The following is an 18,363-nucleotide window of genomic DNA, read 5'->3' as shown; positions in this document are numbered from 1 at the left end:
GACTGTCTAAGACTTAGCCTGGGGGTGAGGAGGCAACTTGTTCAGATGAACTTACAATTTCAGTCTATTGTTCCCTGAGACAACGGCAACACTGTCATTGATGCTGACTACTCCACCACTCCACCACTCCAACTCCCTGCTTTTATGCAGGAAGTCAGCCAATCAGTGACATCCAGAGGGTCAGGTGTTTCCAAATAATGATTAATCTTGTCAGGGTGTCTGGGAGGTGTAGTGTTGGCCTGCCGGCCAAGTAGTGCAACCCTTAGCACTACATTACAGTGTTTTAAGTTCTCAATTATGTATTTATTCAGATGAGTTGGAAGCTCCCATCAAATTGACACATATTTCACACTCTTTCAGGATTGTTCAGGAGCTGCTGCAGAACAACACTGGAGAATCAAACTCGAGTGACTTTCAGACCTTGTTGAGTCTTTTCATGAATCAGAGCCAAGGTAAATATTGTTCTGAGATACAGAGAGATTGAAGCAATGAACAGCTTTAATGGATTCTGATAGATGAAATAAACGTTGTGAGATATTACAGTTGTGAAACTGTAATCATTATCCATACTTTTTAAATATTTAATCAGGTTGAAACCTTAATGAAGTAAGAAAAATCATTCCTGGACAGTGTATGTTTAGCTTTCTGTGTTTAAAACAACAGCAACACAAATCTGCAGTTTATTAGCAAGGTAGTTCAATTACAGTGTGTTGTTCAGGTGTAATTACACATGAGTTGCATAATGTCCAGACAGTTCAGGTGCTGTGTCTTTGGACATTGATCTTCTCAACCTTGGTATATTGAATCCCTCTCCTGTGTCCTTGTGTCTTGAACAGGATACAATGGGTCCTGGTGGTCTGGTCAGCCTGGACTGGAGGACAACATTGTCAAACTCATCGAGGTGAGGAACAGTGTGAGCCGCAGCCCAGGCAGCAACAGAAACGGGGAGTCGCCCAGATGAGGATCAGTCCTGTGATTCTGGGGCGCTGTCTGTGAAGGTGTAACTCGGTTGTGTTGTTGTGCGAGAGCGCTGCGTTGTGATTCAGTAAGGAGCTGCGTGTCTTGTGTTGGCAGGTGCTGACATCTAACGGCTCCCTTGAGAACGTGAGTGAGCTGGTGCAGACGCTGCTCCACGATGTGTCCTCACTCATCCCTGGTAGTCAGCCCTGGACAGCCCTCCCTGACTCGCTGGGCCCAATCCTCATGAAGCTTCTCACTGGAGCTGCTGTCCAAGACCCCTGGCAAATGTGAGTAGCAGAGTGAGCAGAGGCAAGTGTAATGGGGCTCATTTGGTAGATGAGTAAGTGACCTAACTCCTTGGTGAAGTCAGGACAGCGTTTAGTCTCCTGCATTTGAAGACCTGGTTATTTGGTGTAGCAAGCTTAACACTCTAGTTTGGAGTCGCTGTGGTGCGGAGCTCAGAGGAGCGCCAGTGGTGCATGGTTCGAATCCTGATTTGGGGGGCTCTGACCACACCTGAAGCTAACTGAGAATTTAGTCTATATTTCAATGGAAACTGGTTGCCTAAGACTACAGCTACACACTATCTGATACTGACTCCTCCCAGTGTCTCACACTTGTCATTGATGCTGACAGGCGGAGCCCCTCATTGGCTCACACACGCTCCGCCCTCCCGCACATGAGCAATACCCCAAATCAATGAGACTCCTCCCTAATGATGAAAATAACCAATCCTGTGGTCCATTTACATTTTGAGGGAGGTCCACCTCCAATACGCAGATGTTTTCCATTAAATATTTGTTTGAGCTGAGTCTTCCATTGTTTTAGCACGTCTTTTACAGACTCCACACAACGTGGGTTGACGCTTTAAACTTTTCTGTTGTTTTATCCCACACCTTGTGTTTGAGTACATCAGTGGAAGATTCAGAAAATGTCCCTAGATGCATTGATTCTCAGTTAGTGTGACCTGGTATCATCGCAATTTTAGAGAAGTATCCGCCATGTTTTTTTTTTTCCAAGTGTATTAAAGTTCCCAGAATGCATTGTGTGACTGACAAAGTCACACCAGTGTAAGGAAGATCTGTGTTATGGAAGTGTTTAAATGGAGTGCCTGTTGTTAGTATGAGTTATAATTGTACTAAGACTAGGACTTAGTCTAAGTTGATGGTTCCGGCCCCAGACCGGTTCCTACTGTAGCTCCATGTGATCTTCTGTGGAGAATGACATCATTCAGGTCAGGTGTCACAGTGCAGAGCCATGAGACGCCACATCACTGTCACTGTCCAGAGATGATGAACTTGCTCCATCTCTTGCTGGGGGTGGATGGTTCAGCAAATTGCAACCGATGTGTGCGTGCTAGTGCGTGTGCATGTTTGCGTGTGCGTGTGCATGTGTGTTTGTGTGTGTGTGTGTGTGTCCGTGTGTGTACTAGTGCGTGTGCGTGTGTGTATGCGTTTGTGTGTGTGTGCATGTGTGTGGAATCACAAGGCTATGTGAACAAACCTCCTGTCACCCCCATCAGTAGTAGGTTACTTGTGTTTTAAGTTCTCAATTATGTATTTATTCAGATGAGCCGGAAGCTCCCATCAAATTGACACATATTTCACACTCTTTCAGGATTGTTCAGGAGCTGCTGCAGAACAACACTGGAGAATCAAACTCGAGTGACTTTCAGACCTTGTTGAGTCTTTTCATGAATCAGAGCCAAGGTAAATATTGTTCTGAGATACAGAGAGATTGAAGCAATGAACAGCTTTAATGGATTCTGATAGATGAAATAAACGTTGTGAGATATTACAGTTGTGAAACTGTAATCATTATCCATACTTTTTAAATATTTAATCAGGTTGAAACCTTAATGAAGTAAGAAAAATCATTCCTGGACAGTGTATGTTTAGCTTTCTGTGTTTAAAACAACAGCAACACAAATCTGCAGTTTATTAGCAAGGTAGTTCAATTACAGTGTGTTGTTCAGGTGTAATTACACATGAGTTGCATAATGTCCAGACAGTTCAGGTGCTGTGTCTTTGGACATTGATCTTCTCAACCTTGGTATATTGAATCCCTCTCCTGTGTCCTTGTGTCTTGAACAGGATACAATGGGTCCTGGTGGTCTGGTCAGCCTGGACTGGAGGACAACATTGTCAAACTCATCGAGGTGAGGAACAGTGTGAGCCGCAGCCCAGGCAGCAACAGAAACGGGGAGTCGCCCAGATGAGGATCAGTCCTGTGATTCTGGGGCGCTGTCTGTGAAGGTGTAACTCGGTTGTGTTGTTGTGCGAGAGCGCTGCGTTGTGATTCAGTAAGGAGCTGCGTGTCTTGTGTTGGCAGGTGCTGACATCTAACGGCTCCCTTGAGAACGTGAGTGAGCTGGTGCAGACGCTGCTCCACGATGTGTCCTCACTCATCCCTGGTAGTCAGCCCTGGACAGCCCTCCCTGACTCGCTGGGCCCAATCCTCATGAAGCTTCTCACTGGAGCTGCTGTCCAAGACCCCTGGCAAATGTGAGTAGCAGAGTGAGCAGAGGCAAGGCTGGGGTTGGTTGCTTAAAACTACGTTAGACTAGTGTAAACCAATAGTCTAGTCTTAATTTGACAGTTAGACTAGTCTAATGCAATTTAGACTTTTGTAAAAGGACAAGGACTGTCTAAGACTTAGCCTGGGGGTGAGGAGGCAACTTGTTCAGATGAACTTACAATTTCAGTCTATTGTTCCCTGAGACAACGGCAACACTGTCATTGATGCTGACTACTCCACCACTCCACCACTCCAACTCCCTGCTTTTATGCAGGAAGTCAGCCAATCAGTGACATCCAGAGGGTCAGGTGTTTCCAAATAATGATTAATCTTGTCAGGGTGTCTGGGAGGTGTAGTGTTGGCCTGCCGGCCAAGTAGTGCAACCCTTAGCACTACATTACAGTGTTTTAAGTTCTCAATTATGTATTTATTCAGATGAGCTGGAAGCTCCCATCAAATTGACACATATTTCACACTCTTTCAGGATTGTTCAGGAGCTGCTGCAGAACAACACTGGAGAATCAAACTCGAGTGACTTTCAGACCTTGTTGAGTCTTTTCATGAATCAGAGCCAAGGTAAATATTGTTCTGAGATACAGAGAGATTGAAGCAATGAACAGCTTTAATGGATTCTGATGGATGAAATAAACGTTGTGAGATATTACAGTTGTGAAACTGTAATCATTATCCATACTTTTTAAATATTTAATCAGGTTGAAACCTTAATGAAGTAAGAAAAATCATTCCTGGACAGTGTTTGTTTAGCTTTCTGTGTTTAAAACAACAGCAACACAAATCTGCAGTTTATTAGCAAGGTAGTTCAATTACAGTGTGTTGTTCAGGTGTAATTACACATGAGTTGCATATTGTTCAGACAGTTCAGGTGCTGTGTCTTTGGACATTGATCTTCTCAACCTTGGTATATTGAATCCCTCTCCTGTGTCCTTGTGTCTTGAACAGGATACAATGGGTCCTGGTGGTCTGGTCAGCCTGGACTGGAGGACAACATTGTCAAACTCATCGAGGTGAGGAACAGTGTGAGCCGCAGCCCAGGCAGCAACAGAAACGGGGAGTCGCCCAGATGAGGATCAGTCCTGTGATTCTGGGGCGCTGTCTGTGAAGGTGTAACTCGGTTGTGTTGTTGTGCGAGAGCGCTGCGTTGTGATTCAGTAAGGAGCTGCGTGTCTTGTGTTGGCAGGTGCTGACATCTAACGGCTCCCTTGAGAACGTGAGTGAGCTGGTGCAGACGCTGCTCCACGATGTGTCCTCACTCATCCCTGGTAGTCAGCCCTGGACAGCCCTCCCTGACTCGCTGGGCCCAATCCTCATGAAGCTTCTCACTGGAGCTGCTGTCCAAGACCCCTGGCAAATGTGAGTAGCAGAGTGAGCAGAGGCAAGGCTGGGGTTGGTTGCTTAAAACTACGTTAGACTAGTGTAAACCAATAGTCTAGTCTTAATTTGACAGTTAGACTAGTCTAATGCAATTTAGACTTTTGTAAAAGGACAAGGACTGTCTAAGACTTAGCCTGGGGGTGAGGAGGCAACTTGTTCAGATGAACTTACAATTTCAGTCTATTGTTCCCTGAGACAACGGCAACACTGTCATTGATGCTGACTACTCCACCACTCCACCACTCCAACTCCCTGCTTTTATGTAGGAAGTCAGCCAATCAGTGACATCCAGAGGGTCAGGTGTTTCCAAATAATGATTAATCTTGTCAGGGTGTCTGGGAGGTGTAGTGTTGGCCTGCCGGCCAAGTAGTGCAACCCTTAGCACTACATTACAGTGTTTTAAGTTCTCAATTATGTATTTATTCAGATGAGTTGGAAGCTCCCATCAAATTGACACATATTTCACACTCTTTCAGGATTGTTCAGGAGCTGCTGCAGAACAACACTGGAGAATCAAACTCGAGTGACTTTCAGACCTTGTTGAGTCTTTTCATGAATCAGAGCCAAGGTAAATATTGTTCTGAGATACAGAGAGATTGAAGCAATGAACAGCTTTAATGGATTCTGATAGATGAAATAAACGTTGTGAGATATTACAGTTGTGAAACTGTAATCATTATCCATACTTTTTAAATATTTAATCAGGTTGAAACCTTAATGAAGTAAGAAAAATCATTCCTGGACAGTGTATGTTTAGCTTTCTGTGTTTAAAACAACAGCAACACAAATCTGCAGTTTATTAGCAAGGTAGTTCAATTACAGTGTGTTGTTCAGGTGTAATTACACATGAGTTGCATGTTGTTCAGACAGTTCAGGTGCTGTGTCTTTGGACATTGATCTTCTCAACCTTGGTATATTGAATCCCTCTCCTGTGTCCTTGTGTCTTGAACAGGATACAATGGGTCCTGGTGGTCTGGTCAGCCTGGACTGGAGGACAACATTGTCAAACTCATTGAGGTGAGGAACAGTGTGAGCCGCAGCCCAGGCAGCAACAGAAACGGGGAGTCGCCCAGATGAGGATCAGTCCTGTGATTCTGGGGCGCTGTCTGTGAAGGTGTAACTCGGTTGTGTTGTTTTGCGAGAGCGCTGCGTTGTGATTCAGTAAGGAGCTGCGTGTCTTGTGTTGGCAGGTGCTGACATCTAACGGCTCCCTTGAGAACGTGAGTGAGCTGGTGCAGACGCTGCTCCATGATGTGTCCTCACTCATCCCTGGTAGTCAGCCCTGGACAGCCCTCCCTGACTCGCTGGGCCCAATCCTCATGAAGCTCCTCACTGGAGCTGCTGTCCAAGACCCCTGGCAATTGTGAGTAGCAGAGTGAGGCTTATGTCATGGAGAATCTTTCATCAATCAATCAATCAATCAATCACATTTATTTGTATAGCACATTTAAAAACAACACGTTGACCAAAGTTCATTACATTGAGAAAATTTTTAATACAATTTCAAACATTAACAATTTTAAACAAGACATAACAGAACTTCTTAGAACAATTATAAGCAATAGAATATAAATTAGTCTTCGATTGAGACTTACAGGACTCAATACTGTAACATTATCTAATACGAATCGGCAGACTATTCCAAAGACGAGGGGCTTTGGGACTTGTGGTTATTCGAGCACAGTAATCTCGTAGGGTGCAGGAATGTGTAATTATAGTATGAAGGACTCATTCTGTGTCTAATGGTTCCAGCAGACCGCAGTGCCTGTATGTATGTGTGGGAGTGTAAGTATGTGTTTGTTTCACAACTGCATGTTCACACCTAGTATTTCTTTGCTTTCCCGGATCGCCTGCATGCCAGGGCTGATCCAAATGCTTAGAGCAGGATTGGCCGGCTCACTTTGCTTCATCCCTAGAGCTCAATTCATTAATGCTGTTCTTGCCATAAATATTTCTAGTGTGAGATGCATGAATATCTGGAATGAAAATCACACTCATTAGCGAGCCAAGGAGCCTGTCCCTAATGAACACGACAGGATCATAACTATGAAGTTCACCATCCATTCCAGTACTGAAGCCTGAATAGTTTTGTTGATTTATAATCTGCCCTGACCTTCGGAGTAAGTGTATCGGCCCGGGTGCCGTAATGCCGTGTGCTTGCTCTCCATGTGTCTCAGAGTACGGGTGCTGCTGGACAGAGTGTTGACCATGCTGAGGGACACTCCGGCCTGGGAGACGCTGCAGGGCTTCCTGTCCATGGAACAGGAAGTGACCAGCATTCTCCTTCACCATTTCAATCTGGAAACAGGTAATGATAACACAGGAAACACACACACACCGTGGACGATGTTTATCTCTGGACTGCATCTAACGAGATGGCTCCTCTTTTGTCAGAGCTCATGGACCAGGTCAAGGAGGCAATGGACAACCTGACAGCAGAGATTCAGCAGAGCCGGGTCACCTCTGGCCAGAACTGCACGGAGTTGGCCGGGCTAGTCCTTCAGGCCGTGCTCAACACTGTCCAAGTCATCAGAGAGGTGAGGAGGCTGGGAGGGCCTGAGTCTAAACCCTTACACTAAACACTTACCTCCTGGATAGTGGAAAAACGACAAAATCACCTATGCTGTGTCCAGTGTGAAAGACAATTCTCGTGATTCTGTAGTTTTTCCGATATCCAGGACGTTCTGCCACAGCACATTCCTGAAAGCATGCATGCTGGCTTTTAATATTATCAATTTTAAAGGTTTATACTTTGCTAATTTGATAGACTCGACCTGGAAGAGCGGTGAACATCTTACTCAACACGTAGAGGGCAACACACTAGATCTCTACCTTTAACACACATCTTTTACAATGCTGCCAAAAATACCTTGAGTTTTCTATAGGTTTATCTAAGGACTTTTTTTTTTTCATTTATTCTCTTTACCCTTCTGCCCCACCTAGAGGGATAATACTCTGACCTTTAAATAGAAACAACCGGCTCCGAATTACATTATAGGAATGAACCGCACCTACTGGGTGCGGCCGAGAAGCAGTTTGCAGTGCCAGCTTGGCAAGGGTTCATCCCCGACACGGTCCTTTCAGAGGACTCTGTCCCCTTGTTGTCCTGCGCCCCTGTTCCAGATCAGCCGCCCCTCGTGGTGTCTGGGGGGTTTGTTTCTGCCTCGGCCTTAAGAATGATTAGTGAGAATGAGAATGGAAACTAGGAGTGCTCTGTGTCCAGGAATCAACTGTAAAGACATTTGACACAATTCATCCTAGTATAAGCAGCCTGCTTGTGTAACATCCAGTCACATGTCTGGAGTGAATGTGAAGTCACCTGTGGGAAATGAATACATGTGATATTCTAAGCGCATGTTAGTGTTTGGGGGTGTTGAGGTCCAACAGTCTCTATGGTTTTAAAGAAACGTAATGGCCAGTTCCTCAATAACAACAGTAATTTAGTCAGTGAAGGGAGAAATCTTATATCGCAGATTAAGTATCTCAACACAACATTCGGATCCAAGGAGCGGCCGCCGTGCTCCCGGGAGTGTTCACAGACTTTGCTGTTCGTCCTCCGTCTCCTTTGTCCGGCTGGCAGTGAAGGGAGAGTGCTGGAGGCGTGGGCTGCTCTCCGGTGTCACCATCACCCCTGTCAGTCTCCGGCCTGTTCCCCTGGCTGGTAAACCCCTGATCTGAATGGTAGTCATGGCCTCCCCTGTCCTGTTCTCTCTCCTGTGCAGGCGGGCATGGCGGGGCAGGATGTGAGCTGCAGGTACGTGACGTGGGTTTGGGCCGAGGCCGGCGCCGGGCTGGGGATTGGAAGCGGCACCGTGGAGAGCTGGTGCAACACCACCCTGTTGCCTCTTGTGAAGGAATGGGGATCTCTGACCGGCAACCTCAGCCAGATGCTCAACAGCTCAGTGAGTGGGCTTCTCTCTCTCACTCTCTTTCTCTGCCTCTTTCTCTCTCTCTCTGTTTGACCAGGAAATTAAGGGGCCTCTACAGGAAAGGTTGACAGATAGATGTTCAAGTTGTCTCGTAGGTCTCTGATGTCGATTCACAAGTAGGAGAAAACAAAACAAAAGTGAGCACACAAAGGAACGAAAGTGAACTCGGCAGAAAACAGACACATCACATGAAGCACAACAGCAAGAAAAGCTAAACAATCAAATAAAACAGTCATCTGAACAGAAATAAATAAAGTTAAACTGAAATTCTGTACGTACCACATAACTGAAAATAGAGCAGTTTATATAGTAACAAATATAAAAATGAGTGATATCAATAAATTAACAAACAAACACTGTTCTGTTTAAGCAAAATACTATTGTTTTCATGTAGTCAATGTGACGGCTTCTGACAGCTACAGGTGAAGAGGATTATAACTCTTTTATCCTTTGCGATCCCGCCTTTTATTAAACCATCAGGGGATTAAAAACACATATTTAGGAAATACAGCCAACCGCATATCTTTCACAACCACAGAGTAATTAACGTTTTAAAAGTGTTACCCGTGGTGGTTGTGGAGTTAATTGGCAGGCTCACTTGTTCAAGCATGCTGTAGTAGTTACTATTGCAGTTTAGCGTAACTCTTGAAGTGGTTGTGTTTAAGCACATTATCACCATGCTTACAGAAGCAATTTTGTAACTGAGAACTCAGCTGGAAGCAAACTGAGTGACACAGGGTCCCCTAGCAGTGCCGGCTCTGCGTGTTATTGAAAGCACTATTTTCAGCTGCACAAACAAACCACTAGATGGAGGGGTAGACCAGCAGTTCAGCAGCACCGGAAGATTCGTGCTGGAGAAGGATTTCAGAGGGAGACTAATGCAACCTTTGATTTCTTTTCATCTCCCTTCTCTTCTTTCCCACAGGAGGCCGACGTGGTTCCAGCGGAAGGTGACAACGTCACGGCAGCGTCGGTCATGAGGGATCTACAGGCTCTGTGCCTCGCGTCCCGCCGATTCTCTCACAGCGTCAGGCGGTTCTACCTGGCCCTGTTCGAAGAAATGATGGCCAACAGCACTGTGGATAACGGCACTGTGGACAACTCCACCTGCAACATGCAGACGGCGCAGCTCTCAGGCTTGCATGTGTACGATAATGTCTGGATTCCCTCGCTTGCTCTTCTCTTCCTTTCTCTATCCTCCCATTCTCCCTCGTGCTTTCCTTTTTTTTGGAAGCAGACAGTTCATTTCATACCATGACAATGAACCCCACAAATGCCACAATTCATACATGTCACTGTCACCACTGCTTCTATGAATGATAATAATAACAGTAGAGCGCATACTTAATTAATTGATTTGCTATTTGATTACCATAACCTCCTGAGCATTGGGACCATGCGCAGGTCCATGGCACAACCCTAGAGAACAGTGTTTCAGATACATGGCAAAGGCAAATAAGTGTGAGTCTAGATTGAGTGACACCCTGCTCTGTCCTCCCCCCAGCGCGCTGGCCGTGTCGTCGGTTGTGAGTCCTCTACTGCGCGCACATGCTGCCCGGCCTGAAATGCTTCACTGCATGGAGGCCATGGAGTGGATAGTGCACCACGCCTTACAGAGCAACGGCACAGCGGAGAACAACTGCAGCTCTCTGTACGGTGAGTACGGCATCCATCCTCACCCCCCCCCTCTACAATGCTGGAAGAGCTGCTCCTCAACACAGCGTGAACTACAGACACACTTAGAGGCACACGCTCCAGTCCGTGGTTTGAAAATTAAAATACATTCTGGCGTCAGCCTTTTTGACTGCTATTTACATGCTGCAATAGATCAAGATAGATATGAAATCAAATATCAAATATCAAAAGGATGACTTTGTTTTCATTTTTCCTCAGACAACACGACGGCACCTTCAATGATGAGGGGCTGCAACGGACTGGAATACGAATTGCTGTTTCATCAGGCCGCTGTCAACATTTCGGATCTAATTGCCAGGTAACCCTCCCTTCAGACCAGGCTGGGACACGGAGCTGCACAGACTTACATCAAGCTCACCTTCAGCTATTTAGAAAGTATTTAATTGTATTAATTAACGGAGGTTGAGGATATGGTGGTTTGTTTAACAATTAAAAGCCTTGCTAGACTCAGACTAACCCTACTTCCCCTGTGTACTTAATTAACCTGTGTCCCTGTTTTAAACGATATATTTCAGACTGCTGGATGGGACTAGGATGTATATTTCAGAGAACACCGCTCTTTTCAGTGCACAAGACCAAGCAGGGCAAGGCCTGCCCATGCGAGACATCGAGCTTCTGTTCAAGACTGTTCCCAGTCTCTTCCCAGGGAACGGCACAGAGACAGTACAGCTCTGGATGGAAGTTCTCCACGGCGTCCTAAACGAGTCTGCGTCAAACTGGTCCATGAGCTCCCTGCAGTCAGCCTGGAACGGCAGTGTCTCAGATACTCTATACGGGCAATTCATGCATAAACTCAGGACAGATGCGTTTGTGACAAGGCTGAGGGACATTCTTGTGTCTTTGAACCGTCTTTTCAACAGCAGCGCCTTTATTTCCAAGCTGGACGCTCTAACTACACAGATTACTGGGGGTCCAAGCCAGAAAAACAACATAAGCTCTGTGTTTTATCTCCTCTCCGTCATGTCTAGGTCTGAGCAGTGGCCAAAATATGCTGAGGTGTTTAGAAAGATTTGCCGTCTGCAAAGGAACCAAAGTGGGTCTGTTAACCTACAAACAGTGAGAGAGACCACTGGCAAATTAATGGACCTGGTCTCTGCCTTTTCAGCGCAGTCATCCCGAAACATTGCAACCAGGCAGGATGAGATATTGAAGGTGTTAAACCGTATTCTGATGAACAGGAAGCCGGAGAACAGCACTGATGTTTTTGTACAACTCAACAGCACCTTGAACAGCCTACTCCAGAAGAACACCAACATGACCAAGGAAATCGCAGCCTCCTCACAGTTTTTTGCAATTCTAGAAGATCTTTTGAGTCCCTCCTCCCAGCAGGAATTGCAGACCAGTGCCGGTCCCTATCTCGATGCGTACAAACAAGCTCTTTCTGTGTTCGGCCCATTCCTGCCTCCAGATCAGAGCAGGTACTTGAACTTCTCATGGCAGGTTACCAGTGGCTTTGTGCATCTCTTTCAAGATCCAAACAACTTGGAAAGCAACATGCAATTCGTGAACATGACCTTGGCTTCCCTTGACGATCTCCTCGGAGGTGCAGCAGGGAATTTCACCCTCCCAAGTGGACAGACTCTTGAAGAAGTGTTAAAGCCCTTGCTCACAGTGCCCATCATTAACATAGAAGTTATCTGGAGCTTGGCAACCTCAAATAACTCTCTCAGGGATGCAGCGGAACAACTCCAGTTTGCAGAGGATATTGTCACCCGTCTATTGCCATATCTTCCTGAGGATCAGAGGCCTTACATCAATTCAACTCTCCTGCAGGTCTTGCCCACACTTCCAGACTTCTCCAACACCACTAACATCACCGATATTTTCTATACACTCTCAGGACCACTTACATACTCCCTTATGTCGGCGCTCAATGTCACAGATTCCACTTATGGTAACCTATCCTGGGACCTGTTCACCGTCGCAGAGCTGCTGACCCGTAGCCTGATGATGAGCCTGGCATCTAACCAGTCCTCTGCTGATCTAACTGTGATGCTCGAGCCACTTACACAGATGCTGAACACTTTTGCACTTCTGCTGCCTCCGGATGTGAGCCGTTTCCTGAACACCTCGGTGCAAGGCATAGATATTCTGGCTACTTTCCTGAGTAACAGCAACAGCTCGACCGATGCCTTGGCCAGCACCGCAGCAATTCTGGAAGTCTTTCGGAAGCTCCTAGGGATTGTGCCAGACCCCACCACGCAGGCCCTGGGCAACATCTTCCAAGCCCACGGAGAGGTCCTCCAGAGGATCATGCAGGTGTACTCATCTCGCGTGGCTACATCATCCAAAGATATCACCACACTGATAATGGGCCAGCTGAGCAACGATCTGAGCCTGGCTAACGGCAGCAAAGGGGTGGACAGTGTCCAACAGGCAATAGAGCTCTTCCAGGGCAATGCCAGGGATCTGCTGAGAAATAACTCAACAACCTGGGTGGATGAGTGAGTACCTTTCATCCTTGCTTACTAGCTTCATTGCAAGAACAATAAACACACAAAAGATCATGCTTTTTTTAAAAACGTAAAAGACTATCTAGATTAAATTAAAGCCATACATCTCGTATTTTTACAGGGTGCTGGAAAATCAATAGAATTTCAGCCTGGTAACACAAACCCACACGCAGTAGTCCAGTAGAAATGGTGATCTACTGTCTCCTTTCCATAGCTGTTAGCAGGTGGCCCAATCCCTTGTGTTGATGGTGTAGAACAAGGGTGTTTGAGCAGAGCAGAGCAAATCTCTGATGGTTATGTACTTCCCAGTTAGGCTGTTGATGCAGGGCGGTGCAGTGTTGCTATTGTACCCTCGCAGCTTTTATCTGCACCAGCTCTGTTGCCCTCTGTCTGAATGAGGCCGTGTAACAGTGTGCACTTTGTGCTTTAGGCTTTTTATCATCTTGGTGGAGACTTTGGACATTCTGCCATCCCAACAGTCCTACGTGCCTCTGATGAGGACCCTGACCAGAAGCCTGGCTGTGGACTACAGAGGTAGGGCGTCTGTCTATCTGTTGTCTCTGGCTGTTCGTGAGGAATTCCCCAGCCAACTCCTTAGGATCCTGTAGGAAAAGTCTAGATGGGATGCTTGGATCATTAAGCTTCTAGCAGCCAAGCAAAGCAAGATCTCTCTTTACGCTTGTGTGCTCAGTTTGCCAGGCTTTGAGAGGGTGAATGCTTCTGTAGACATGACTGCCGGATATGTACGTCATTTTCTCCATTTGTTATTTGTCAAGAAAAACAGCACAGTTGAAATGACCATGACTGACACACACAAATACAGTCAAAACAATTATTGATGACTGTGAGAAGTGATATTCAGTGACTGCGATCACCGGCGCACTCGTTTATTTCAATGGGCACAGAGCAGCAGCAATGGCTTTACGATGCTCCTTCCTGTATTGCGCTCTCAGGCTAACAGCTATTATACTTTACTGTCTATGATGGTGCTCTAAATCCCACTTGCAAGCGTGAAAGAGCACTCCTCCGAACCAAAGTGTCCCTTTTCATGTCAAGGGTATCCAGGTCGTTCTCAATACCTGCGACTAGTTAAGCAGCACAATACAGGAGCTAACAGAGCTTTAGTGCCACCCTCCTCTCAGGGAAGATCGGTTTCCATGCCTTGCGGGGCTGTGATGTGCTCAGTACAGCGCTATTTCCTGAAGGTAAACGCGTGCATTATTTTGACTGAAACCGTATACTGTGGAATAAATGTCAGCCAGGTTCGTCGAGACACAGGAGGCCAATTTCACAGCAGCAGCACAAGATATTCAGCACCTTATAAAGTCTCATTTCCGAATTCAATCACTTTATTTTTCGGTATGTTTGCTTTCCACTAAGTAGCACACGTTTAGTATGCTTCCCATCCTGATTTGATCATGATAAATCTGTTTGTAATTAAGTTCCGGGCCTCCGCTGATCCCTTTGTGTAATCTCACTGGCAACTCCCTTCCCTGGGGAGACTTCTCCCTGTCAATGGAAATGGTTGGAATATTTATTTTAGTTTACCTGACAGGGCTTATTCAAAAACTAAAACTAACAAACAACCAACTCCCTCTCCAAACAGACAAGACTAAACAAAAAGAAACCAGACTTACTGCTCCCTGCTGGTCCTATTGAAGCCCATGGAGATACGTGTCCCTCTGAGCCATTGTCTGTGTTGACTTTCTCTCCCCTTTAGATAACCAGCCGGTGCTGGCCGAGGCCGGCCGGGCTCTCTCTGCGGTTTTCCTGAACCCCTGGAACACAGGCAACTACTCAGAGACCCTCAGCAGCCTGAAGACAAAGGTGACAGCATCCCTCTGGGGTCTAATACGTGTCTTATGGTGATCTTATGTGCTGCAAACACAGTGGCTGACAGACAAGCCCGTTGTCCATGCCCGTCTGTGATTGTGCATGTGAAGATTACTCCATCTTTGTTTTTATAGTGGAATATATTGAGAATTTATGTCAGTGGAGCATAGTAGTAGTAGTAGTAGTAGTAGTAGTAATAGTATCTCTGGAGGCTTCTGAGTTCAGGAGCTTTCACTGGCACCTAGGTTCTCTGATGTCTTGATAAGACAGAGTGCAGGTGTAAATAAACTGTCATCCAGTTCTCCCTTAAGATAACGTGTAAAGAAACTCTGATGGTCAAGGACATCTGTGTGGGCGTCTCGAACCCTTTCAACAGTGGGATCCACACTTAGGTCCAAGCCTACCTTCGTTTCTACCATATTCAATTGTTCGTTTGCCTGTTGGTTTGTTTTAAAAGAGACAACGACTTTTGCCAAGAATTACTGAATGACATGCCACGTCTCCATTGCTCTTGCAGACGGATGCGGTGCAGCAGGCCAAGGCCTCTGTGTGCCAGCTGGAGCAGCTTGGATCGGTGCAGCTGCTGTACGGCCTGGGCGGGGTCTCTCCGACGGTGATGTGTGACACGGGGGTGCCGGTGGTGCACGCCATGCTCAGTCTGTCCCACAGCCTTCTGAACTCCTATGGCAACCGCACCTACAACCTGAGCAGCATGCCCCAGGGCCTGTTCAACATGCTGGTTGGGGACCCGCAAATGTTCGATGTCAACAGCAACTGGTACACCACCCCCACTCGCCCCCATCTCCCTCTCTCCCTGTCTGTCTGTCTTTCCTTCTGTCTTTGTTTCTTTCTTGATTCTTTTCTTTTCGGTCTTTTCTCTCTTACATTTTTTCACTCCCGTTGCTTAACTTTTGTTTTGTATTTTCTTCTCTCTCTCTCTCTCTCTCTCTCTCTCTCTCTCTTTCTGTCTGTGTCTTTGATTCTCTTTTCCTGGCACAGCTGTGTCTGTACCTCCTGCGTGCCGAATGTGTGTGTGTATGTGTGTGTGTGTGACTCAGCACTGTCTAGATGCTGACAGCCTGTCTGTGTTTCAGGACGTCGGCCTTCACAGCTGGCCTAGGCATCAACGTCAAGAGTCTGGACTACCTGAACATCACCGCTGCTCCCGTTGGTAGGACATCCCCTCTGCGCTCTCGGCCCCGAGCTGAGCTCAGCACGAAGCCATTAGCAAAGAGTGCATTCACAAACAAAATGCTGTCGAGCTGGGCAATAAAAAATATACACGAACACAATACTAATTACGAATATACGCAGTAGTGGCTGTGAAACGTTGCACATCAGTGCATTGGCAAATGGAATTCAGCAGGTAGCAAAACTGTTTACTGAAGTGACAGTGATTAGTCTTTATGATTTGAAAAAAACATCACTGAGGGAGTTGCGTACGGTGACTGTGCAGTTTTCTATTGTGTTTTTTTATTTTGAAGGTGACATTCTCTGCAATGTAGTGTGGGTGGCTCTGCATTGTTTGCGATCATTATATTGTCTCCAAAGCTTAAACAGAGGCTACGTTTGTCCTCCGTCTCATTCCCCAGATAGGTGAGCGCTGATGTCTGTGTCGTTGTGTTTGTGTTCCTCAGGCACTCTCCAGGTGTCTGACCTGTTCAGAAACAAGACCGACTTCATGTCTGATCTGTACAACCTGACTGGGATTCCCATCGAAGTTATCAGCGCCTTGATGCAATCAGGGGTTCCCGCGAACAGCGTCCATGTGAGTGACAGACACACACACACATGTCCTCAGCATCAGTCACTCAGCCTGGACAGATAACATTGAATACATTTGTCCAATTCAGGTCTGAAAGTTCAAACTCCTGTCATCAGTGTCTCCATGGCCAATGAAGGCTTCTTCATGTTTCTAAGGTTGCCTGTGACCCTGACAGTGTGGGTACGGTGCATCTGTTTGCCAGTGGGGTTGCCTTCAGGGATGTCATGGCTGCTCTCTGTGTGTTGCCCCTCAGATACTGTCCTGGCTGACCAACCTGCACTCCTGCAGCGACCCAGCGCAGCTGCAGCTGTCCGCAGCCGACGAGCTCGTCTTCCGGACCGTGTGCTCCTTCACGCCTCTGCAGTGGTACAACTTCCTGGTCACTGTGGTCCACTATGTCGACCTGGATACATTCATTTTCAAGGTGAGTGTTTTTGGTGGTTCATGCGTGCCCAGGATAGGGCAGTAGTGCACAGGAGTCATTACTCAACTGTTTATTTATTAACTCATCCATTATTGTACACTCAGGTGTTGTTAATACCCCTCTTGCATGGCATTGGTTAATTATTCTGATTTCACATATTATTTTCCCTTTAATGGTCCTGTCCTCAGGTCCTTCTTTCCTCAGACCTCCAGAGCCTCATCAGCATCATGATGCAGCTCATCCAGGGCCTTCTGGACATGCTCAACAAGCTGCTCCCGGCCCTCCAGCAGCTCATGGACAACCTCACCTACATCAAGAAGCTCAACCTCGTGGCCAACTCTGAGTTCAGATCGGTAAGTCCCCAGCTTGGTCTTTGTCGTCCGTGGAGGGAGGTCCCAAGGACCAGGGAAAGACTGAAGACTGAAGGGGGAGGGAAAATTGAGTCATACTCTTCCCAATGTCCCTAAGCACCTCTCCCATGGTTTTGTGTCCAGCTGTCCATAGGGACGAGGTCTTCCATCTCCAGCAGTGCCACCTTCGCCACCCTCTCCAGCGCCATGTGCTCCAATGGCATGCTGGCCCTGTTCGGGATCTCTCAGCTGCCCGGCCTCACGGACACCCGGCCCTCCACCCAGGGCAACCTGGAGCGCCAAGCGCTCATCGACAAGTTCCAGATCCCACGCAACGCCAGTAAGAGAGCTCATTCCCCCCCTCCCCCCGGAGCCAGCCTGCCATGTGGCCCTGAGGGCTGCAGGCTTCCGTATGCATCGTCTGCATCACTTATTGAACTTTCTTACTTATTGACTTCACTTTGTCCTTCTCAACAGACAGTTATTAACTTGCCTGCCCACAGACTTACTGACTGACTAATTTAATTTAAGAAACCAAACCTACCTGCTTAATAACCTGGTTTACTTATTATTAATTTCAAAGACTTGTGTAACTGAGGAACATCATAAACTCCACATGGAGGCAGAGTGGGCAGAAGCACAGCAGGCTGAATTCTAGAGACTGACCTCATTATTAGAGAAGTTCTGAAAGCACGCAGACCCGTGGTCCTGAGACGGCCGGGTCTGACCATGCATGGTCCACACCGCCATGCTAACGACGCTCCTCCTCCTCTCCCAGCTCCCTTCTGCATGAATCTGTACCTGGACATGGTCAACACCACAGGTGGCGCGGTGGCGTGGGGCATCCTGAAGCCTCTGCTGCTGGGCAAGATCCTGTACACCCCCGACACCCCCGAGACCGCTGCCATCATCGCCAGGGTGTGCCCTCCTCTCCGACCGCACACACGCAAAGCGTAATGCGCACTGACATACAGACACATGCACATGCTGTGACATGCACACACATGTGCATAGTGACAGGCACACACACACCTTCCCTGGCTCC

The 18,363-nt window shown here is 47.0% G+C and overlaps 1 protein-coding gene across 1 annotated transcript in view; it reads left to right on the top strand.

Moving 5' to 3' along the window:
• abca12 (ATP-binding cassette, sub-family A (ABC1), member 12) overlaps positions 1-18,363 on the top strand; it is a 62,934-nt gene that overhangs the window by 26,668 nt on the left and 17,903 nt on the right. Inside the window, exons 32-59 of the mRNA XM_066688441.1 lie at positions 361-452; positions 837-901; positions 1,075-1,247; positions 2,578-2,669; positions 3,054-3,118; positions 3,292-3,464; positions 3,962-4,053; positions 4,438-4,502; positions 4,676-4,848; positions 5,346-5,437; positions 5,822-5,886; positions 6,060-6,232; positions 7,047-7,177; positions 7,264-7,406; positions 8,592-8,771; positions 9,724-9,944; positions 10,303-10,454; positions 10,692-10,791; positions 11,009-12,937; positions 13,377-13,480; positions 14,667-14,773; positions 15,297-15,556; positions 15,874-15,950; positions 16,417-16,547; positions 16,798-16,968; positions 17,157-17,321; positions 17,463-17,658; positions 18,097-18,236. Of these exons, the coding sequence (XP_066544538.1) occupies positions 361-452; positions 837-901; positions 1,075-1,247; positions 2,578-2,669; positions 3,054-3,118; positions 3,292-3,464; positions 3,962-4,053; positions 4,438-4,502; positions 4,676-4,848; positions 5,346-5,437; positions 5,822-5,886; positions 6,060-6,232; positions 7,047-7,177; positions 7,264-7,406; positions 8,592-8,771; positions 9,724-9,944; positions 10,303-10,454; positions 10,692-10,791; positions 11,009-12,937; positions 13,377-13,480; positions 14,667-14,773; positions 15,297-15,556; positions 15,874-15,950; positions 16,417-16,547; positions 16,798-16,968; positions 17,157-17,321; positions 17,463-17,658; positions 18,097-18,236 (5,527 nt within the window). The remainder of the gene's footprint in view (positions 1-360; positions 453-836; positions 902-1,074; positions 1,248-2,577; positions 2,670-3,053; positions 3,119-3,291; positions 3,465-3,961; positions 4,054-4,437; positions 4,503-4,675; positions 4,849-5,345; positions 5,438-5,821; positions 5,887-6,059; positions 6,233-7,046; positions 7,178-7,263; positions 7,407-8,591; positions 8,772-9,723; positions 9,945-10,302; positions 10,455-10,691; positions 10,792-11,008; positions 12,938-13,376; positions 13,481-14,666; positions 14,774-15,296; positions 15,557-15,873; positions 15,951-16,416; positions 16,548-16,797; positions 16,969-17,156; positions 17,322-17,462; positions 17,659-18,096; positions 18,237-18,363) is intronic.

Source organism: Amia ocellicauda, chromosome 16 (assembly GCF_036373705.1).
Source record: "Amia ocellicauda isolate fAmiCal2 chromosome 16, fAmiCal2.hap1, whole genome shotgun sequence".
In the NCBI taxonomy this organism is placed as follows: Eukaryota; Metazoa; Chordata; class Actinopteri; order Amiiformes; family Amiidae; genus Amia; species Amia ocellicauda.
This window is presented reverse-complemented; position numbering and strand designations above follow the sequence as displayed.